At 40.6% G+C, this 24,989-nt stretch overlaps 1 protein-coding gene across 2 annotated transcripts in view; it reads left to right on the forward strand.

Annotated features, from left to right (window-relative positions):
- Positions 1–24,989, forward strand: part of LOC141172278 (beta-2-glycoprotein 1-like) — a 69,684-nt gene that overhangs the window by 10,338 nt on the left and 34,357 nt on the right. For both annotated transcript variants that reach the window (XM_073656299.1, XM_073656300.1), the window contains exon 2: positions 14,108–14,248. In XM_073656299.1, coding sequence (XP_073512400.1) covers positions 14,108–14,248 — 141 coding nt within the window. The remainder of the gene's footprint in view (positions 1–14,107; positions 14,249–24,989) is intronic.

The following is a 24,989-nucleotide window of genomic DNA, read 5'->3' on the forward strand; positions in this document are numbered from 1 at the left end:
TGCCCTCTTGCTTGGTCTCCAGGGTGGATACACAAAGTACTGCTGCTTTCTGTGTGAGTGTGATAGTCATGCAAGAGAATATCAGTACAATAAAAGAGACTGGTCTCTCCGAGATTCACTTCATCCAGGGAGTAAATATGTCGTGCATCCAGCAGGAGTGTTTATTGGACCTCAGATTCGTAAGCGTCTTCAAGATGAGGAGTTTCTCCTCTGCATGGGTAGCATTTGCATTAATGGTAATTCATTTTTTGGAAAACTTAAGAGCAGTTAACTATGAAGTGTTGGTGGAAAATCTCCTCAAAACATATATCTTGACTTTAACATGTAATTAAACATTTATTTCTTACATTTGCATCTAGACTTTTTTCCACCAAACTGCGGAGCCTGGTGAGATATTTCACCAATATTGCAGCTATGGAGAAAATATATCAAGGAAGATGAAATCCATCAATGCTTGCAGATTACTGTTAGACAATTGTAAGAGATGATCCGATGCATGAGTACAAGAGACAAGCAAAAGAGTTGTCACTGAATGATGACCAAATTTTGTAGTGCAATTTCTGTAACTGTTTATACAATGGCTTGTGAAAGACTTCACCAACATTGCCATGCTTCATGTTTTGCTACCTCACAATCTGGAATTTCACTGTTTTTTTTGAGGGTTTGCAGCAGTTCATGTAAAGAACATGCCGACAACTGTGAAAATGTGTTTTTCTTTTTTGAGAAGCAATCAACAAATAGGAAAAAATAACTAAAACCTTCAGTGTGCATAACTATTCACCCCCCCCCCTAAAGTCAGTACTTTGTAGAGCCTCTTTTTGTGGCAATTACAGCTGCAAGTCGCTTTGGATAAGTCTCTATGAGCTTTCCACATCTTGCCACTGGGATTTTTGCCCATTTCTCAAAACTACTCATGCTCCTTCAGATTAGATGGTTTCCTCTGGTGAACAGCAGTCTTTAAGTCTGACCACAGATTCTCAATTGGATTAAGGTCTGGGCTTTGACTAGGCCACTCCAAAACATTTACACGTTTACCCTTAAACCATTCAAGTGCTGTTTTAGCTGTATGGTTTGGGTCATTATTTTGTTGGAAGGTGAACCTCCGTCCAGTCTCAAATCTCTGACTGACTGAAACAGGTTTTGCTCAAGAATATCCCTATATTTTGCACCATCCATCTTCACCTTGACTTGGACCATTTTCTCTAACCCTGCTGCCAAAAAACATCCCCACAGCATGATGCTGCCCCCACCATGTTTCATAGTAGGGATGATGTTCGTGAGATAATGAGCTGTATTGGTTTGGTTCCATGGCTTTTACATTGTTGGCCAAAAAGTTAAATTTTGGTCTCATTTGACCACAGCACCTTCCTCCATACATTTGGGGAGTCTCTCACATGTCTTTTGGCAAACTGAAAATAAGCCTTACAATTTTTGTGTGTAAGTAAAGGCTTTTTTCTGCCCACTCTTGCATAAAGGCCACCTCTATGGAGTGTACAACTTATTGTGGTAGTATGGACAGATACTCCAGTCTCTGCTTGAGAACTCAGCAGCTCCTTCAGGGTTACATTAGGTTTCTGTGCTGCCTCTCTGATTAAAGCTCTCCTTACCAGGACTGAGAGTTTTGGTGGTCGGCCCTCTCTTGGCAGGTTTATTGTGGTAACATGTTCTTTCTGTTTGCTGATAATGGATTTGATGGTGTTCAGGGGTGGGGGGATCATCAGAGATTGGGACATTTTTTATAACCCAGCCCTGACTTGTACTTCTCAACAACTTTGTCCCTGACTTGGAGATCTCCTTGGTCTTCATGGTGTTGGTTGCTAAGTGGTGACTCTTGCTTAATGGTGTTTCAGCCTCTGTGGCCTTTCAAAAAAGGTAAATGTATATACTGACAGACCATGTGACACTTAGATTGCACACAGGTGGACGTCCTTTTACTAAGCATGTGACTTATGAAGGTAATTGCTTGCACCAGAAATTTTTAGGTACTTCATCGCAAAAAGGGTGAATACATATGCACATGGCAATTTTTAGTTATTTGATCCCATAAATTTAATTTATGCCTATATTTTTCTCACTTCACCAACTTAGACTATTTAGTGCTGATGCATCACAGACACATAGGATTACAGAAATATTTAAACACAGATTGTAAAGTAGCAAAATAGGTAAAAAGCCAAGGAGGGTGAATACTTTCTTAAGCCACTGTAATTTGCAATAGTGTTTAGGCATGTTTTAGTTATTTGAATTGTTGCTAAGTTTCCTCTAAATAAATATCAGAAAATTGTCATAACAAAATATTCTGCATCTTTATATTTGCAAAAAATAATAAGTTTTCAAAGTACTGAAACTTTTATGCATTGATTATATGCAGCAGTAAAAGAAAAACTCTTTAATATCATATAAACAAGAGCCAACTAAAAAATTTCATTGTCAGGTTTGAATTCATGAGGTCAAAATCATTAAGAAATGGCTCGTTTCATAACTGAACCTGACAACTTTTGAAAATATGTAGAACGGTGTTATTAGAGTGTGGATTAATTTTTTTCAGAAATAAACAGTTCCAGCTCTCTAGATTCCTTTTTTTCTACTTTTTTTTCATGTGACCCATTTCAAGGATCCCAAGCAGTATATGATAATCTGTATACAAAATCAACCTCTGGAGGCTTCCTCAGCAATATGAGCAAAGTAATTATACTAAACACTAGCAAGCTAGAAAATTGTATTCTGCTGCTGGTAACAGCTCCCGAATATCCCAATTACAGCCAATATCCCGGCAAATCTCTGTAGGGCACTTTGTAGTCAAAGCTCCAATTTATGACCCCATAATTTCCAGTGTTAACCCATCGAGTGCTACTTTATGATACTGGAAAAATATTAACTTAATTACTGGAGTTAATATCAATATAGCTGACCTAATTAAAAATGAAAATGTACACAAGTGTATTCTTTTCATACTTGGTCATTTAGTATATTTTGCTTTATAATTATTCTACTTATTATAATATATGCTGCTAATGAAATAAACCCAGACATTTCCTGGAGATTTTTAATCCGACCCCCCACCATGCACCCACATATTTTCACTCGTAAAGAAGCACTTCGATCAAAGTTTTCATCATCTTAATATATTGCAGTCATCATATTATACAGCACTGTGTACTTACAATTGCTCATTTTGCCTTTCTTCCCGGATGATTCTTCTCTTTTCCATTAGGTCTATGACATAACTCTAATGACAGAAAACATGATTAGTGATGACAAAAATTCTCCATTAAACGTCACTTGCTTAACCCAGCAGGAAGTACGGTGGTGTCTAAAAATCACTAAAGTTGACAAATCCCCGGGCCCGGATGGGATACTCCCGCGAGTACTGCAGGAATTAATTAACGTCATAGACAGACCATTATTTTTAATCTTTAAAGATTCCATAATAACAGGGTCTGTACCACAGGACTGGCATATAGCAAATGTGGTGCCAATATTCAAAAAGGGGACAAAAACTGAACTTGGAAATTATAGGCCGGTAAGCTTAACCTCTACTGTGGGTAAAATCCTGGAGGGTTTCCTAAGAGATGCTATACTAGAGTATCTGAAGAAGAATAACCTCATGACCCAATATCAACATGGGTTTACGAGGGACCGTTCCTGTCAGACTAATCTGATCAGCTTTTATGAGGAGACAAGTTCTGGACTGGACCAAGGAAATGCAGTGGATGTTGTGTATATGGACTTTTCAAAAGCTTTTGATACGGTTCCACATAAAAGGTTGATACATAAAATGAGAACAATGGGGATAGGGGAAAATATATGTATGTGGGTTAAGAATTGGCTCAGTGATAGGAAACAAAGGGTGGTTATTAATGGATCACACTCAGACTGGGTCTCAGTTAACAGTGGGGTACCACAGGGGTCAGTATTGGGCCCCCTTCTTTTTAACATATTTATTAATGACCTTGTAGGGGGCATACAGAGTAATATTTCAATATTTGCAGATGACACTAAACTCTGCAGGGTAATCAATACAGAGGAGGACAATTTTATATTACAGGAGGATCTATGTAAACTAGAAGCTTGGGCTGATAAATGGCAAATGAGCTTTAATGGGGATAAATGTAAGGCAATGCACTTGGGTAGAGGAAATAAAATGTATAATTATAGGCTTAATTGTAAAACACTGGCAAAACTGTAACTGAAAAAGACCTGGGTGTATTGGTGGACGACAAGCTCACGTTTGGTGGCCAGTGTCAGGCTGTTGCTGCAAAGGCAAATAAAATAATGGGATGCATTAAAAGAGGCATAGATGCTCATGAGGAAAACATAATTTTACCTCTATACAAGTCACTAGTGCGACCACACTTAGAATACTGTGTACAGTTCTGGTCTCCGGTGTATAAGAAAGACATAGCTGAACTACAGCGGGTGCAGAGAAGAGCGACCAAGGTTATTAGAGGACTGGGGGGTCTGCAATACCAAGACAGGTTATTACACTTGGGGTTATTTACTGTGGAAAAAAGAAGGCTTAGGGGTGATCTTATTACTATATACAAGTATATGAGGGGACAGTACAAAGACCTTTCTACTGATCTTTTTACTCTGAGTCCTGAGATGGGGACAAGGGGGCATCTTCTACGTCTGGAGGAAAGAAGGTTTAAACACAATCACAGACGGCGATTCTTTACTGTAAGAGCAGTGAGACTATGGAAGTCTCTGTTGCATGATGTTGTAATGAGTGATACACTACTAATATTTAAGAAGGGCATGGATGCCTTTCTTGAAAAGTATAATATTACAGGTTATATATACTAGATTACTTGATAGGACGTTGATCCAGGGAACTAGTCTGATTGTCGTATGGAGTCAGGAAGGAATTTTTTTCCCCAATGTGGAGCTTAGTGTTTGCCACATGGGGTTTTATTGCCTTTCTCTGGAGCCGCTGCCAAAACCGATAATAGCTGATTGGCAAGGGTGCCGGGTGTCAGACCCCGGCTGATCAGACATTGATGACCTATCCTAAGGATACCTTCAATGTAAAGGTAGTGGACAACCTCTTTAAGATAGATCATCAATAACTGATCGGTGGGTGGTGCAACACTTGGCACCCATCAGATGTTACTGGCAGCAGCCGGAAGCTCTCGGATACTACGGGATCACATTGCATATGGATCTGTAGTACCTGGCTGTGGCCACTAAAGTTTTGACGGAGTTGCTGTATACCGGTAGCATCCAAGAACTTTCAGCCGCCAGCGCCGGCTCCAACTGATCGTGGGGGTGCCGAATGTCACACCCCCACTGATCAGATATTTATGGATAGGTCATCAATTAAAAAAAGTAATGGCCAATCCAAATATTGGCCAATAAATGGCTAATCCATTTTATGGCCAATTCAAATATTTTCATGCAACCATTTTAAGCCAATACATTTTTTATTCATGGAATATTTTGCAGCTTATATTTAAAAAATACATGTGTTTTATCTCCAGTTGCATTGTATGTATAAAAAGACTGAGTCGAATGGAATATACTTTTATACTACAGAGGAGAAGTCAGTACCATTCCCATACAGATGAGTCCATCATTACCTTTCAGCAAATTATGTCATGGACTTCAATTTCTCCTGACACAAATTCAATAACATTATCATTACAGGCCAGCAGGACCCTTGACAGGCTGCGATTTCAGCCAATATCCAGGCTAATCTCTGTAGGGTACTTTGTAGTCAAAGCTGCCATTAACGACCCCTAATTTCCAATGTTAACTTCGAGTATTACTTCATGCTGCTGGTTTAAAATTAACTCAATTACTGGAGTTAATATCAATATAGCTGACCTAATTACATATGGAAACACAGTTTATTTTTTTCATACGTGGTTAGACAGGAGGAATTGTACGTTTTCTTTCAAGCTCATGTAGCTGAAATTATTCACAAGCGCCTTATAGCCATGTATAGACATATGTAGCATTAACATCTCCCAACAGAGTATCACAAAATAATGTTATCTTACAAGGCTGGTCATCTAAGGCTACTCATCTCAGTTTTCATGTTCTGAGTCAAGAGCTAAGGTAAGAAAGGACACATCTGTATCACCGAAGCTGAGTCAACAAGAGTTTTGGGTGAGGCTAGATACAATCATTAAGAACATGAAGATGGGGGGTCGGCACTCCACTGGCTTGTTCCTCGAGGAGAAAAAGTATGCAGAAGGAAGTAAAGTGAGTGCCGGGATTTGTCTGCAGAAGGAAGTAAATCCTGGCACTCACTTTACTTCCTTCTGCAGACAAAATTATTAAACATCACATAAACAGTTGAGAATATTGAGTTTGCCTCAATTTTTACAAAAAAAAATGAGATTTGCCTGAAAAAGCAAAATCTTGTCAAGCTACCATTTTGCTGGATTATTTAGGGCTGGATATGGGTTAAAAAGGAAAATTTACTCACCCAATACCCTCCTGTCCTGCAGTAGAGCCACACTCTGGGCAGGTCAAATTCTTCTGCGGTATCTTTAAAGGTATCTTCACAACCTCTGGAGCCTGTTATATTTAGTGTCTTTGAACATACTGTCAAAATTTAATTACTCCCTACTCTGGAGGGGCATAACTAAGAGACTACTCAGTTCTTCACTAGAGGCTCTAATTGTGAGGTTAGGCTCATGCTGCAGGTAGCCGCCAGGTACCACTCCAGGGCAGTCCTGGGTACTGCAGCATCTGACCTAAGGGGGTTCAGGCAGGACAGGATCAGGATCACTGGCAGTATGGATACTGATGCCAGTTTAGACAGAAGGGAGGTGTCTTAAATACCTAATGCCTCCCAGCTCTAGGCTGGGGACACTTCTGGAGTGGACGTGCAGCCACTTTAAGAAGCAGGGAGCGCGCGCCCTAAGGGAGTTGCCGGGAGACCTGCATGATCTGTGCAGACCCTGGAACCTGGGAGCCACGGTGGGAGATGGCGCAGGAGACGCCATGGCCATTAGCATGTTGGCGTCCCTGCTGATGAGAAGGAGGGGAATATTGCAGGGACGCCGGCGTTACAACTTCTAATTAGTGGCAAGGGAGCGCACTGTCACTGTGCACTGAGAAGAATACTGTACAGTAAGAAGGGAGCTCGTACTAAGCATACATTGGAATTGAAAACTGAAGCATGCTCAGTACAGCAGGGACCAGCCCAGCCATAAAACAGACATCCCCGATGACTTTTCATTTTAGGATGGGGACAGAGGCTCCAGAATTTACCGCAGCCTCTGCCCCCGATGACATCTCATTTGAGCATCCCTGCATGCACTTGGGATTCTCAAATGAGGCGTCATCAAAACAGAAATAGTTAAAAAAATAAAATAAAGCAGTTAGGTTAGAGAAGGAAAAAAAGCAGGGAGTTTTTAAACTATGTTAGAAAATTATTAAAATAAATAAAGACATTTAGGATGAAAATCAATATTAGTTTTGGACAACCCTTTTAATCACGTTATTAATATGGTATAATTAATATACGGGATTGATATAAGTATTAATTATTATACTGTACATGGACCATTTACAAAAAACTTTGAGATGGAGTCAGATTCTTAAAAAATGGAGTCAGAGTAGAAAGTTTGGCTTACCAACTCAACTAGCCTGTGAATTGCTACATTTCCTTACAGTGTTTCCTTGGTCTTCTTATTAAGATATGCAGTTACTCTAAATGACTACAGACTGCTGAATCTGGACAGCATGCGGTGTGCACACTGTCAGGATTCACCGGTTATGCCTGTGAGAGCAGGCGGCCATGTGACTGCAAGTATGCAATCTACATACATGCGGTCACTCTCCAACTAGACGCGTTCAACCTCTCTCAATTCACTTGCATTGAAAAAGAGTGAGCACATCTAGTTGGAATGTGGCCGGAAGTATGAATATTAACATACTTGACACCATGTGACTGCCCGCTCTCACCGCCGAAACTGGTGAATCCTGACAGCGTGTGCACAGTGTCTGTGCACATACAATCAATTACAATCTGCTCAGATTATTGCATTTTTTACTGATTAGTTACTATGTACAACACAGATGATTTTGCTTGTCTAGAGTTTGAACCTAACATAGAAACAAAATTAAAATATACACTGCTATGAATCAGTAAAAATGCAATAGTGCATATAAATAACATTGGGCACTTAGTAAACACCATTTTTTATTTTAAAAAAAGCGTAAAAGCAATCCCACCAGCGTCAAGGTGTACCCAGTTGGGATGGTCCAAACCTCTAGTATTAAAACCTTACCATGTGTCAAAATTGACCTCAATTTGAATAAGGGCCGAGCAGCACTGGGACCCACAGTTAGACTCAGTCAGGCCGGCCGTCAATGGACTGTGGCTGCTATTGCAGTATTTTCTTTTGGATTAGCTGCTATATCAGACACAGCCAATGGACGGAATTGGATCAGGTTTTTCCAATCCTGGACAATCCCTTTAATTATTTTTTCATACATTGCTGTTTGTGTCGCATAAATGTTTGTAAATTAATAAATAAAATTAAAAAAAAAATAGCCAATGTTCCCACTGTTTTTTCCCGCAGCGTTTTTTCAGCCGGTGTTCGCAACAAAGTACGCAATAACAATCTGCTCTGATTATTGAGTTTTCGCTGCTTTTTTAATTCCACTTTTTTATGCGTTTTTGGTGCAGATTGTAAGCAGCTTTTTTTATCCGTATTTTAGTACAGTTTTTGAGACATGCTTTTTATTAGGCTCACCATAGCCTTTATGGAAGAAAAATGCAACAACAAAAATGCACACTTCATCAGCATCTCATTATGAAATCTCATTTACTTAGCTTAAACTGGTAAATGATGTGTTTTGTTTGTTTGTTTTTTTGCATTTTTTTATTGTTATGTGGGATCATCTCCTTTTTTAATGCCTTACTAGACTATTTCCTATTACTTGGGTATTCAGCTTTGATGTTCACCATAGCTATGGTAGATACTCTCCTTATAATTGTTATGCAGTGATGGGGATGTAAACCTGAGTTCATTAATGCAACGTTTCCCGTTCCGTTGCTAGGTGAATACGGAGTATTCCAATGTTATAAGGTGCTGCCAGCTGTGCTGATGAGCAGGAACAGTTTTGCAGCCCACTGTTGGTATCTCTGGAAACTAATACATTCAGCAGTCACATGTTCTTGCAGTCCAGCATTACATAGCAATGTAATCCTCATCTTGCAGAATGCTTATAATGGTAAATTGAGGTTTGTTTAAAGATTCCATTGACATCTAGTGAGAAATAATAGTATTACAATCATTTTAAAAATATACTCAGACATTATCTTTCCCAAAACACTATAGTAGCTCTTCAGGGGTAATCAAATGCATTCACATCTGCAGTAACAAGGTAACAAGTATAGATGCCCAAATCTTTTATCATCTGAAATCGCCAGGTTCGAAAAAAATTCGAGTGAAAGGAACTTCAATTGTCTTGAAAAGCTGAGGTCTCCTAGGAATTTATCCAACCTCTTTTAATCTTTATTAAGCAAACAGAGCCCTAGTAATGTCAAAGTGACCTCACCAGAGAATGGATGTTAACCTAGCAGTAAACCTAATTTAAAAACGCAGTGCACTGACAGATTGTTTTATTTTATTTTTTTTAAATATAAAATATGGTCCAGAAATGATCTGTCTTGATTGTTTGTGATCTGGAAGACTTTTCTGTAAAGAACGCTGACTCAAACTGATGGTGTCGCTGTCAGAGATAACATCATCCTGCTGTGATTGAGACAAGTGATGTGCCATATATTCCATAATACATAAAGACACAGAAGCGCTCAATGTGTGTATCAGCATGGAGGAACAGAAACCTCAGCAATATGGAAATGTTCACCTGAAATGGTTGTGCTGGACAGGCACAACACTGCAGCAGGTTTGGAATAGAAACACCCATGGGTGCTGCACCGACCGCCCCTTCCAAGTGCCAAGGCACGGAACCATTGGACGATCCAAGAAATAGGAAAAGGTGCAGTTTCTCCAGGCACTGCAGTAAGGGAGAAGGAGCCAAAGGTAAATGAAGAAGGATAATTTATCATTGATTGCAGAACTACGTGTTTCGGGGATGACTCGTCCCCTTTATCAGGTATCACCTCATATCCTTCTTCATTTACCTTTGGCTCATCCTCCCTTATGGCAGCGTCTGGAGAAGCCATATCTTTTCTTATTCCTTGGATATATTCCATAATGACCTCCACTTCCTTCCAACTAATTTGCTTGCCATAAGCCAAGGAAGCCAAATATTACCTGTGCTTGGTAGTATTACTGCCTGGACAGATGGTTACAGTAGTGCTGATGGTGCTTCTGCTGCTGCTAGTGGCTCCCACAGTCTTAGACGTGGTGTAGGGCTTTTTTTCTTTTACATTATCCCGTTCATTACCATTGAGACTTTTTCTTTTATTATACATTTTCTACAACTCTATGATTATTTTTTGACAATCCTTTCAACCCCTTTTATTCAACCCTTGCCAAAATGGATGAAATAAGAAATTCCAGCTATATAGGTACTGTTATAGAAAGCAAAATGATACAGCTGGCCTTTGTATAGGTTTGATGTGTACAATTGTCAAATATGATTAGTAAAATAGATGTGCAAAAATTCACAGTTAAATGTACATTAGGTGTGCAAAAATTCACAGTTAAATGTACATTAGGTGTGCAAAAATTCACAGTTAAATGTACATTAGGTGTGCAAAAATTCACAGTTAAATGTACATTTTGCTCCACAAAATTCATCCCCCTTCTCAAATATTGCATGATAAGAAATGTTAGGTACATGTCCAAAAAGCCAAGCACCTGCAATATGTGTATTGGTGTGCTATATAGGATGTAAAATTTGATTAGAAACAGATATGTAAAATAAAATTGTTTGTGACACGCACACTTTGTGAGATAGACAGTTGCAGTTAAATGTCTGGATTTTAGTGAATTTTCTTTTGGGGCAAGCACATGCTCTGACACTGATCTCAGATTTCTTTTTTCTGTGAAAACTATTGTGCTGACTTGTCTTTGCTTTTAAGTGTATTAATAATTAAGAAAAAAATGTGTAATTGTAATTTAAATGCAGTAGCAAAGATGCCAGCTAGAAAATATTACTGATCAATCACACTATTGCTGACACCTCTCTACTACTGATCAATCACACTATTGCTGACACCTCTCTTATCTTTCTTCTGCTATTATTTAAAGGGAATATGTGAGCAGGTTTTTGCTATGTGTTCTGAGATCATCTTATTGTAGGAGATGAGACACTGATTCCCGAGATGTGTCACTTACTGGGCTGTGTTTCGGTTTTAATAAATTCAATGTTAAATCAGCAGGAGATAATCATTATCTGACTAGTTGCCTTGTGCTTAGTGGTCCAACCACTCCAACACCACTGATTAGCAGCTCTCTGTCAATATTCATTGTACAATGAAAACTGTCACTCTGTGTTGTGGGCGGGGTTATACAAAGCTCAGCATTCTATCACAAGTGTCTGCACTTAGTATACTAAGTGACACATCATTGGAATCAGGGTCTCAGCTCCTACATCATGCTGCTGTCAGATTACAGAGCAAAAAAAACTACTGACGAATTTCCATTTGAATCATTGTATTATTTGTAGATTACTACTCTCATCTTCTTCAGTTCTGCAGTTATACGACACATTATGGAGAATTGTCCAGTGCTTTAGAGCATTCACTTTCTATTTCCATTGCTGAGCTGTGAGCTCTGACATCCTCCCACTATCCTAAAATCAGCTTAATAAGGCTGCTGCATTCCCTGTCTGTGCTTTTATACAGGCTATGATAGTCCCTCCTGATTGGCTGCGCCATACCATGTGATATGCCTGAGGTCGTGTCAGTGTTCTGTGACTGATGCAATTTTCAGCAATGTCTAAAGAGCTGGCTTGTTTTTTTTTGGTGATTTGTGCAAGTTGAATCAGAAATACTTGAATTCGCTGGGACCTGCAAATTTCTTGAAATTCGACCCAACTTCGATTTGCATTGAATTTTGGGGCTCCTATTGCCCACACTCATCACCAACAGCATGCAATACTATAATTATTCTGTGGGATGTAGAAGAAAAGTGACTATGATATGTCAACTTCATATGAAGATAAGTTGATATCATGGTCACTTTTCTTCTACATGACCTTTGAGCACTAGGTTTATTTCCTTTAATCGCCTTCCTCACTTTAGATGCAATATGAGATTCTATTTTTCAAATTTTTATTATTTAAAGGTAAAGGTTTGTTTCCAATATTTCAAGACCACAGGATAGGTGATAACTTACTGATGAGTCTGGGTCTGACAGCTGGGACCCGCAGATTGCTGAGAAGAAGGCTTTGAAATGCTTTGTTGGAAGTAAACAGTGACTGCAAATGTGTGCCACTTCTAAATTTATTATCTATAGGACTGCTGGAGAAAGCAGAGGACTTTACTAAGCTTTCTCTGTCAGTTCCATAGAAAATGAATGGAGGTGAGCTCCCTTGTTACAGGGCATTTTTGTGCCCCATTGTAAATAGGTGATGAAACTTGAAATGTTGGGAAAAAACCTTCATAGCCTCAGATTTCAATGTTGAAAGAAGACAGTCAATCGATTTCAATTGCCCTATATTGGGTGAACATTTTCTTCCCAACTCCACTAATGGCAATCAGTCTGGATCACTGGTTAAAGGGAACTTGTAACCAGCAAAAACACTATTAACCTGGAGATTTGGAGTTAATGTGCAGGTTAATAGAGTTACTGAGCTGTCCAGCGCCTGCACGTAGACAAATGCAGCGAGGAGAAAATCAACTTTATTCCCCCCTGGCAGCATTCCTGTTTCAGTCATGGGGTAGCGGTGGCGCGGGCTTAGTCACCACTCTGAGAATACAGAGCAGCAACTACAACTTCGCCCCCGGCTTTGCATTAGACCCGGCTCTCAGTCAGGGCCACTTTCAGCCTCTGCTCTGTATTCTCAGAGCAGTGCCTGAACCCACGCCACCGCTACCCCATGACTGAAACAGGAATGCTGCCAGGGGGGAATAAAGTTAATTTTCTCCCAGCAGCGTTCAGCTAAGTGCTGGCGCCGGGCAGGTTAATAACACTATTAACCTGCAGAATAGCCCCATATCTGCAAGTTAATAGCGTTTTTGCTGGTGACAGGTTCTTTTTAAATGTCCTATCACAGAATTTAGGACCCATAACGTATAATATTTTATTTTTCAAGAAAGGCGTCAAAGCCTTCCTTGAACTTTTATTTTGTCAATTAACGATTACAACCTGGTGTGGGAAAAAGATTTATAGTCTCACTGCTTGTACAGTAAAGAATTCATTCTAGATGTAGAGCATGTCCCATTGTCATGGTTGCAGGCCAAGGTGTAATGAACTCTGTACTGTCCATTCATTTGTTTGTACATTGTAATAAGATCGCCCCTAAGCCTTTGTTTTTCAATAGTGACTAACCCCAAGTTTAATAACTTGTCTTCTCGAAACTCTTAAAAAGTGAAATTTTGTTAGCCTGATTTCTTCCATTTAACATATATTGCTTTTAGCATTTTTTTTTACTCTTTTCAGCTTTTTACCAAATTGTAAATGTGATATGTGTATATGAAAGTGTAACTAGATGTTTCGCAACTGTGAAACATAGAAATGTCAATGCTGACAGAGAAATGATTCCTGCTTCTCTTTCTCTGTAGCATACAGATAGAAGCAGGAGGAGCATGTGAAAGATTATATAGAAGTACTGATCTGTGTAGCTGTGAATCCAGCCCCAGGGTTAAACAAATTTGCCTCTGTCTGGTCTCTCACTTAGCTGAGTGCTACCCAATTCCCCCCAATCCCATCTCCCTAGAGTTCAATAAACTGTTTAACCTGATATTTCTGTGAGCTTGCAGTCGAGAGTTAGGAGCTGCAGGACTGGAACCCACAACCTGCTTGTAGCTTTTAAGCCATGCTCTGTCCAACCCTGTTCTAAATATTGAATTTATTATCAATTATTGCGATTGCCCATCTGCTGTAAAGTTTGGTTTCTGCATTGCTGAGATGATACTGCAGAGATCATTATTCATTCAAATGAGACCTCGCTTTATTCTTCAGACAGAGTGATGGGCTGAGTTTTGACTGTTTCATTTCTTTTTTAGATATTGCAGATTTTTGCCCTACAAGAAATAAAAGCCCTATTGGTCATACTTGTCAAAAGGCTTGTACTAAAGACCAAGACTGTCCAAAGAAGAGGCTGAAATGTTTCTGTGATGGAGAATGCGGGATGAGCTGCGTTACACGTATGTCTACAACTCGTATCATTACACTAGTGATCGGCATGTAAATGTTCCTGTTACTTTATCACATTTTATAAACTGTAACAGGACGGTCGATGTGGTTCTCCAGGAGAGTATAATTAGAACCCAATTAGCAGAGCAGAAGACGTGCTCTCATTTCCTAATATAGTATCAATTATGAACACTTTTCCGAGCACTGATCTCAGGGGCCATAGCTGTAGCAAAGTATTGTTTGCTTGACCGTATTTTAGCGAATGATCATTGATCCTGATGGACATATCCAAAGTCTATGGATAATAATTACGCACCTATAGTACAAATCCCTAAATCAGGGGCAATAAATATAAGAAAAAAATATTTGAAAACTTGAACAAATCTGTTGGGCTAAATTCACACAACTCTTTGAAGGATCGTCTGGATGAATCGGACCTATTTGCACTTCATGTGCAGTCCATGTGCCTGTCCACAGTTCACATTGTGTTAACTTTTCCGGACATCCTCAGGACAGAGTCTAGTAGTTTTTCCCCATGGAAAATCGTTCATGTCAACTGTATTGTAACTAGTAAGACAACACAGAAACTGTTGTGTTAATAAGTCTTGATATGTAGTATATTTCCCAGTTCTTATGTAGCAGCATTGTACAGAGGTTGTCACCATTCACATCTAAGTCCCCTACTTGGCGCACAATTTAAGAGGGTTGGACAATCCTTTCTTAGCAGCTTAAAGGGAATCTGTCACCAGATTTATAGCACTTGCATTATATAGAGACAAAGACCCTGATTCCAATGATGTGTCACTTACTAAGCTACTTGCTGTAGTTTTGTCAGTAAGAGATTATCACTAAAGAACTAGTAAACATGTTGCCATATAGTTCTCTATATTCATGAGCTCTGTATAACCCTTCTCTCACCACTGATTGGCTGTTTCTGTGCATAGGCTGCCAATCAGAGGTGTGGGCGGGGTTATACAGAGCTTAGCATTCAGAGAACTAGTAGATCTGCAGCAGAGAAAACAGGAATTGCATCCAAACTATAGCAAGCAGCATAGTAAGTGATTCATTCCCGGAATCAGGGTATCTGCCCCTATAACATTCTGCTGTCAGGTGGAGTAGCAAATACCTGGTGAAAGATTCTCTTTAAGTGCCCACATATAATAAAAAACATACAGTCAGCTCCATGTCTGCAACATTGCCATGACAATCCCTGGTGGTCACATGATATTGTTATGTCACGTGAGCACTGCAGCCTACCTGCCAAAAACTAGGGTCAATTTCCATGTTTTTGGAGTGTGGCAAGAAACTGTCATGCAAACACAGGGAACATACTCTTTATCAGCAAAATATTGTGCAGCATGGTGGCACTGCTGCAACGGAGCTCTGGGGTCGGAACAAGGAGGATTCCAGAGGATTCCAGAGGATTCCAGAGGATTCCTGATTCCGACCCCAGAGCTCCATTGCGGCAGTGCCACCATGCTGCACAATAATGACCCCTCTGACCAACTCTACATTTCTGATAAAGATTGTAAAGCATTAATATTCTAAAAATTGTATTATTGCCAAACAACACGTAATACTCTCCTTCCCAGTTAATCATAGTGATAACACACACCAGGCGATGACCACGTCTGTCACTTCTGCAATGTAAGTGCCAGCATTACAAATTCAGTAATACAGCGACACTGTGAAATACCACTAAGAATATGAATAAAATATCAAAAAAGGGGACATTTTTGTGCCAGGGGAGCCACACTGTAAAATTAAAACCTAGTAAAAGGCTTATCACAGGGAAACATTGGCTTGACTCCCTGGCACACATGTTGCAGAGGAGGGCATTGCGGAAACCCAGATGCTCTGCCTGTTAAATGACTTTTATCACCAAAGGGAAGGTGACCAGATGGTGCTGTTTCCTTTAATATCATCATGCACATATGACTTATTTAAGGTGCAAGCTGTTAAAAAAATGATTCTGTGGAATAGGAGCGAACCCCAATGAGAAACATGAATTTACGATGCATTTAGGTTTTCCGCACATCTCACAGCCTGCGGAGAGCAAGGGAAATCTTTTTTTGTGATGGTTCTGTCATTTTTCTTAGCTCTCTCGATCACGTGTTTATTGTATTTACTGATTTATTTCATTGGTGATCCTGCTATAATACTTCTTGGAATTATATACCCTGGCATGGTGATGTACAGTATAGTGTCGTGCTACAATCCTACAGGAAATTCTCCAGCGTTGCCTTGCAAATATTTCAGCAGCCAACAGACTATAGTTTGAGGCTTTCTTTATGTGCAGATCTCTTACGACTTTTATAAACTGCCATAGGTCTTATGTAATTTTTGCAACCATTTTTTCATGTGCTTTGATTCCTGTAGCAAAATTAATTCAAAAGTGCATAAAAAACACATAATTACCCAAAAAAGCACAATACGTGAAGAAAATGCTCATTGGTTGTAATGTGTATAGATTATTTATTTTATGTTCAGAGAGGAAAAGTGTATTGAACCAAGGGGGCACTATGTAGAGAATTATTTAATTCAGGAGTCACCATGTATACAGTAAAAAGAGCAAAAATTTTATCCCATTCCGGTAGCATGATAAAACACAAAAGGAAATATTCAGAACCAATGATCCAATAAAATACTTGCCTGGTTTATTGAAATGTCCACATATTACATCAAGAGGAAGACACAGTGACGCGTTTCGGAATGAATGGGATCCTTAATCATAGTATAACATATGCACAAATCTGTCATTAAAAAAAAAATAGGAAAGACACGTACAAAAGATTGGTTGCACTTCCTAAATTTTATCAATGTACTTCTTTATTATGTAGCAAACACAAAAAACTAGAAAAGACATATAAAAACAATTAAAAAATGCACATGTTGCATCAGAACCTGTTTCCTAGGCCATAAACTGGCATTGAGTTACAACCCATATGACTGGGATGATAACCAATAGAGACATGTAATATAGTGGATATCGAAAATAGGTATAAGTGGACCCTACGCCTAAAGAAATGTCAAATACTATTCAATAATGGAGAGCGCAGCAATGCACAAGTACAGCTAATACAGAAATGATGCCAGGTCAGCAGTAACACGGTACAATAAAGTGCATAGTCACCTAGAAAAATTGGCTCATAGGAAAAGCATCATATGGGCATGAGGACCCTACGTGTATCGCCACAGGAGGTGGCTTCCTCAGGATATTGGCAATATGCTTGGGGTCCTCATTCTCATATGATCCATTCTTAAAAGTCCACTAATCGGACAACACCTTCTCAATTGCTATATTTCCCTTGTAAAAATAAAGCCGTTCCCGTAACGTCGATGCCAGGTCGCCCAGGTCTCTTGTGATGTTGTTATTTCATGTGCTGCTTCATTCTCACTTCTTTTAAATATAAATGATATCCAGAGGAAGTCAGGGAGCAGCAGCAGCTCTCACTTCATCTGGATATCAGTTTTGTTTGAGGGATGTGAGAGTGATGTTAATTGGCTGCAGGGGTCATGTGGCATAACAATATCACGAGAGCCCCAGAAGACCATCGGCACCAGCATCGGATGTGAATATACAGTGGGGAAAAAAAGTATTTAGTCAGCCACCAATTGTGCAAGTTCTCCCACTTAAAAGACGAGAGACCTGTAATTGACATCATAGGTAGACCTCAACTATGAGAGACAAAAAGAGAAAAAAAATCCTGAAAATCACATTGTCTGATTTGGAAAGAATTTTTTTTTTAAATTTTGGTGGGAAATAAGTATTTGGTTACCTACAAAAGTTCATCTCAATACTTTGTTATATATCCTTTGTTGGCAATGACAGGAGTCAAACATTTTCTGTAAGTCTTCACAAGGTTGGCACACACTGTTGCTGGTATGTTGGCCCATTCCTCCATGCAGATCTCCTCTAGAGCAGTGACGTTTTTGGGCTGTTGCTGGGCAACACGGACTTTCAACTCCCTCCAAAGGTTTTCTATAGGGTTTAGATCTGAAGACTAGCTAGGCCACTCCAGGACCTTGAAATGCTTCTTACGAAGCCACGCCTTCCTTGCCCTGGCGGTGTGTTTGGGATCATTTTCATGCTGAAAGACGCAGCCACATTTCATCTTCAATGCCCTTGCTAATGGAAGGAGGTTTGCACTCAAAATCTCATGGTACATCATTCTTTCATGTACACGGATCAGTCGTCCTGGTCCCTTGGCAGAGAAACAGCCCAAAAGCATAATGTTGCCACCCCCATGCTTCACAGTAGGTATGGTGTTCTTTGGATGCAACTCAGCATTCTTTCTCCTCCAAACACGACGAGTTGTGTTTCTACCAAACAGTTCTACTTTGGTTTCATCTCACCATATGACATTCTCCCAATACTCTTCTGGATCATCCAAATGCTCTCTAGCAAACTTCAGATGGGCCTGGACATGTAATGGCTTAAGCAGGGGGACATATCTGGCACTGCAGGTTCTGAGGCCCTGGCAGTGTAGTGTGTTACTGATGGTAGCCTGTGTAACATTAGTCCCAGCTCTCTGCAAGTCATTCATTAGGTACCCCCGTGTGGTTCTGGGATTTTTGCTCACCGTTCTTGAGATCATTTTGACCCTACGGGGTGAGATCTTGTGTGGAGCCCCAGATCAAGGGAGATTATCAGTGGTCCTGCATGTCTTCCATTTTTTAATTATTGCTCCAGCGGTTCATTTCTTCATACCAAGCAGCTTGCCTATTGCAGATTCAGTCTTCCCAGCCTGGTGCAGGGCTACAATTTTGTTTCTGGTGTCCTTCGACAGCTCTTTGGTCTTCACCATAGTGGAGTTTGGAGTGTGACTGTTTGAGGTTGCGGACACATGTCTTTTATACTGATAACAAGTTCAAACTGGTGCCAGTACTACAGGTAATGAGTGGAGGACAGAGGAGCCTTTTAAAGAAGAAGTTACAGGTCTGTGAGAGCTAGAAATCTTGCTTGTTTGTAGGTGATCAAATACTTATTTTTCACCAAAATTTAAAAAAAAAAATTTATTCCCAAATCAGACAATGTGATTTTCAGGATTTGTTTTCTCATTTTGTCTCTCATAGTTGAGGTCTACCTAGGATGTCAATTACAGGCCTCTCTCATCTTTTGAGTGGTAGAACTTGCACAATTGGTGGCTGACTAAATATTTTTTTCCCCACTGTTGTTATGATCTGCAACATGTACTAAGGAATGAAGGGGAAAGCTGTCCCTACAATAAGACTAGGCTGAATCCCTACGATGTAGCGGGCTGCCTGTTCCTTGCGAATGGACCCGCCTTAGTCCTCGGCTAGTCTGAACAAAGACCTATAGAATAAAGTAAGGAGTCCCTAAAAGAACTAAGGACTGGAACAAAAATGGGACACCTCCTGAACAGAGAAAGTTGTTTCAGAACAAAAAGACAAAAAGGAACTAGAGGTCCCAGAAGGACCAAGAAACTGACAGAGATAGGCACCAAAACAGCAAAACAGTCAAACACTGAAGTCCAGCACAGCCAAAAGGGCAGAGCTGGAATATAAAGGCAGATAGTCACGTGACCGCAAAACACAAGATGGAAAAAACAAACAGGAGGGTTCTAACAGTGCCCCCTCTTTTATGAGGATCCTCCAGGCCTATCTGGAAACCTCTTGTGGAAAGCTCTAACAAGCCTAGGAGCAGAGACATCATCCGCCCTTATCCAGGAATTATCTTCGGGACCGAAACCCTTCCAGGAGACAAGATACAGTAATCTCCCTTTATGCCATCTAGAATTCAAGATACGAGAAATTTCATATTTGCCGTCTTCCACCACAGGAGGAACTGTGACAGTGGCGTCCCTATCTGATACTTCAGCCTTTTTCAACAAGGAAACATGAAACACAGGATTAATCTTCCAGGAAGTAGGGACCTCCAACCTAAACGCAGACTGGTTAACAACCTGAAGCACTTTAAATGGACCCACAAACTTAGGACCCAGTTTTTTAGAGGGAATCCTCAACCGCATGTTCTTTGAGGACAACCAAACCATGTCACCCACAGTAAACAAAACCTCCTTATGTTTCCTGTCAAAATACTTCTTGGACTTCTTGTTAGCCTCTTGAAGGTTGCAACGTACAATAGTTCAAACTCTCTCCAAATCACCGGAAAAATTCTCCTCCTCCGGCACTGCCGACCCCAATTTGGAGAATGAACAAAAATACGGATGTCTCCCAGTACAAAAAAAAAGGAGCACACCAAGCAGAAGAGAGGAGGATGTATGATTGTTAAAAGCAAATTCTGCGAGAGGCAGAAACTCAGACCACACCTCTTGATTGTCCGCCACAAAACAACGCAAAAACTGTTCTACATCCTGGTTCTTTCTTTCAGTCTGTCCATTAGACTCAGGATGATACCCAGACGAAAATGACAAATGGACTCCCAACCTGTCACAAAAAGCATACCAAAAGCGAGCCACAAACTGACGTCCTCTATCAGAAACAATATCCGTGGGAACGCCATGAAGCTTGACAATCTCCTTAAGAAACGCCTTAGCGAGTGTCTTGGCGCAGGGCAACTTAATGAATGGAACCAAATGACACATCTTACTAAAACGGTCCACGACCACCCAGATGACAGTAAAACTCTCGGACACAGGTTGATCAGTAATAATATCCATTGTGAGATGCGTCCAAGGTGCACTAGGAACCTCCAGAGGGCAAAGCAACCCCGCAGCAGGAGTATGTGAAGCCTTTGACCTAGCACACACCGTACATTGACGCACCCACTTGATGACTTCTTTCTGCCATCCAAGCCACCAAAATCTGCGACTGATAAGTCTCTTAGTCTCAGAAATTCCTGGATGACCTGCCAACCGAGACTCATGACACTCCACAAACAAATATCTCCTAAAGGTTTTAGGCACGAACAACCTGCCATGGGGAGTGTTAGATGGAGCATCATCTTGAGCTTTCAGAATCCCATTCTCCAAAACGGAGTCCAATGCCGACACTACAACTCCTTTCTGTAAAATGCTCTCCTCCTCCTCGGCACCGACCGCAGGATAGAAGCTGCCAGATAAAGCATTGGCTTTAACATTCTTAGTACCAGGGATATAGGTAACAGAAAAATGAAACCGAGATAAAAAAAAGTGCCCACCTAGCTTGACGGGCATTCAAGCGCTTGGCAGCATCCAGATAGATCAAATTCTTATGATCTGTGAAAACCTGAATAGGAAATCTAGCGCCTTCCAAAAAATGACGCCAATGTTCAAACGCGAGTTTAATAGCTAGCAACTCCCGATTTCCAACATCATAATTCAGTTCGGTTTCCGAAATTTTTTTCGAAAAGAAGGCACAAGGATGTACTCCATCCCTGTTCTCCTGAGAGAAAACTGCTCCGACCCCCATCAATGAAGCATCGACCTTGAACAAAAAAGGATTGGTCTCATCAGGCTATATAAGGATAGGGGCAGAACTGAACCTCTCTTTGAGATACTTAAATGCTTCAATGGCCTCAGTAGTCCACTGGACCGTATTTGCACCTTTTCTGGTGAGATCGGTTAGAGGCTTAACAATTACAGAAAAATTCTTAATGAATTTCCTGTAATAATTGGCAAAACCCAAAAATCTCTGTATAGATTTCAAACCAATAGGCCTAGGCCATTCCTGCACAGCCTGAACCTTCACCCGGTCCATCTCAAAGCCCTCGCTGGAGACAATGTAGCCCAAAAAAACTAATTCTCTGCACAGCGAACTCACATTTCTTAGATTAGCAAAGAGTGAATTATCACTCGATAACTGCAAAACTTCACGTACACTCTGCCAATGGGACTCCAGATCTGGCAAATAAATCAAAATGTCATCCAAATACACAACCACATTCTTACCAATCAAAGGTCTCAGGATGTCATTAATAAGGTTCTGAAAAATGCAGGTGCATTGGTAAGACCAAAAGGCATCACCAGATTCTCAAAATGACCTACCGGAGTGTTAAAAGCAGTTTTCCATTCATCATCCTCCTTCACTCGTAACAAATTGTAAGCCCCCCCGGAGGCCAATTTTAGAGAACCACTTGGCCCCCACTAACTGGTTAAACAAGTCAGGAATTAACGGCAATGGGTAGGAATTGCATGCGGTAATCTTATTAATTTCACGAAAATCCAGACATGGACGTAAACCCCTGTCCTTTTTTTTAACAAAAAAAAATCCAACTGCCACAGGTGACTTAGAAGGTCTAATGTGACCAGCAGCCAGGCTAGTCTGTATGTATTCCTCCAAGGCCTTTCTTTCAGGGATAGTCAGATTAAACAAGCGACTCTTGGGAAGAGTAGCTCCCGGAGCAAACTCAATGGCGCAATCATAATCCCTATGAGGAGGTAAAATTTGCGACTCCTCCTCTGAAAAAACCCTCCAAAAATCTTGAATAGGTACAGGCAATTCCCCTTTTTCCACACAGCCGCAATGCGACCATTACAACATTTATCATAGCACTTCGGACTCCAAGACTTAATCACATTAGTAGACCAGTCCAGCAAAGGATTGTGCAGTTTTAACCAAGGAAATCCTAGAACGACCGGAGAGGGTAAATTATCTAATACAACCAAGAAACCATCAACCAAGAAATAGGTGATGACAAAGGTTTTGATTTCAATTTAAGTTTTCCCAAAAACACTTTATCAATCTCATTAAGTGTTGAACCACAATCCACAAATACCTGAAATTTAATAACATTTTCCTGCAAAGTAATACTCCCTGAAAGAAATACTCCTGCAGAGCGTAAACAAGATATACGGGCATACCTGACCTTTTTTTTTTCTTTACTTAAACAAATCTCACAATACTTAATCAAATGGTCAGCTTTACCACAATAAAGACACAATCCCTCGGCGAACCTCCGGTCTCTTTCCTGAGAGCGGAGTGACATCGCCCCAACCTCCATCGGTTCTCCGCCATCTGAGCAGATTTTCTGGGGACTAGGACCTGGCATTACAGGAGTCTTTACCTCATTTTGCCTGGACCTCAGCCTCCTATCCACACGAACAGCTAATTACATGGCATCCTGCAGAGTCTCAGGTGCGGGGAATGCAATTAGCAAATCCTTAACCCTTTCACTCAGACCAGCAAGAAATAGACATTTCAGAGCAGAATCATTCCATTTAACTTCAGAAGCCCATCTTCTAAAGTGTGTGCAATAATTTTCAACATCACCTGACCCCTGATTCAAACTCCTGAGTTCTGCCTCAGCAGTTGAGATTCGATCAGGATCGTCATATAATAGCCCCATAGCAGAAAAAAATTCTTCTACCGACCTTAAGCATGAATCATTAGGTTGGAGAGAAAAGGCCCACCCCTGTGGTTCATTGCGCAAAAGTGACATAATAAAACCATTGCGCTGTGATTCATTCCCAGAGGACCTTGGTCTCAAACAAAAATATAACAAACAAGCATTTTTAAAGGAAAAAAAATCTTGCTGATTACCATAAAAAATATCAGGCAGTCCTACCTTGGGTTCCACAAAATGCGCTCCAGAACAGCTACTCACGTGTTACTGGAGCTCGGCCACCTCCAGAGACAATCCCTGCAAGCGTTGAGCCACATCCTGGACGGAAACCATACTGATCCCCGAATTTCTTTCCTTTTAGTTTTTTGGGCTGGACTTACTGTTATGATCTGAAACATTTACTAAGGAAAGAAGGGGAAAGCTGTCCCTACAATAAGACTAAGCTGAATCCCTACGATGTAGCTGGCTGCCTGTTCCTTGCTAACGGACGCGCCTTAGTCCTCGGCTAGTCTGAACGAAGACCTAGAGCATAAAGGAAGGAGTCCCTAAAAGAACTAAGGACTGGAACAAAAATGGGACACCTCCTGAACAGAGAAAGTTGTTGCAGAACACAAAAAGACAAACTGGCAAAAAGGAACTAGAGGTCCCAGAAGGACAGAGAAACTGACAGAGATAGGCACCGAAGCACCTGGCTAGCAAAACAGTCAAACACTGAAGTCCAGCACAGCCAAAAGGGCGGAGCTGGAATATAAAGCCAGATGGACCGCAAAACACAAGATGGAAAAAACAAACAGGAGGGTTCTAACAACTGTAAAGTGTATATCACAATGGAAAAGAGGTTGTCCGATCCATTTTTTACGGTCAAACTGGAAGCTGTAGCTCCATGCTAGACAAACTTACATAGAAGGGGTTAACCAGACTTGGCAGTTGGTTGGTTTTGCTTTTAGGGCTCGTGCAGACGACCATTTTAATCGTGCTATTCGTGGTTTAGACAGATACCACTCATACCAATGTCATTCTCTGGGCCATGCAAACGTCCAAGATTTTTCCTCAGACCAAGTGATCTCGGGAAAAAGATCGTAGCATGCACTATTTGCTTCCAAGAATCAGATGGCACTTGCCCATTCATGTCTATAGGTCTGTGAAAAAATCATGACATCCGAGTGTGGTCTGGTTTTCATGGACTCATATAAAGGAGAAAATGGAAAAACTTTTTTTTCTCCACCTCTAAGAAAATCAGATCCAACTCTGACCAGAGTGTGATTAGCGTAATAGCAGCGATATTGTCAGATGGAGAAGAAACAGTTGTCTGCCCCTGCCCTTTGGGAAAGGAAAGGAGCCCGGTGTAAAATGGGAATCCCACTCCTGGATACCATGGTACACATTTCCCAGATGAGTGAAAGTCTAGGCATGGATCAGATGAGTGAAAATCTAGGCATGGAACAGATGAGTGAAAGTCTAGGCATGGACCAGATGAGTGAAAGTCAAGGCATGGAACCGATGAG

The sequence above is a fragment of the Phyllobates terribilis genome, unplaced genomic scaffold (genome assembly GCF_046119375.1).
Source record: "Phyllobates terribilis strain yellow unplaced genomic scaffold, ASM4611937v1 Scaffold_12__6_contigs__length_324123572, whole genome shotgun sequence".
Lineage (NCBI taxonomy): Eukaryota > Metazoa > Chordata > Amphibia > Anura > Dendrobatidae > Phyllobates > Phyllobates terribilis.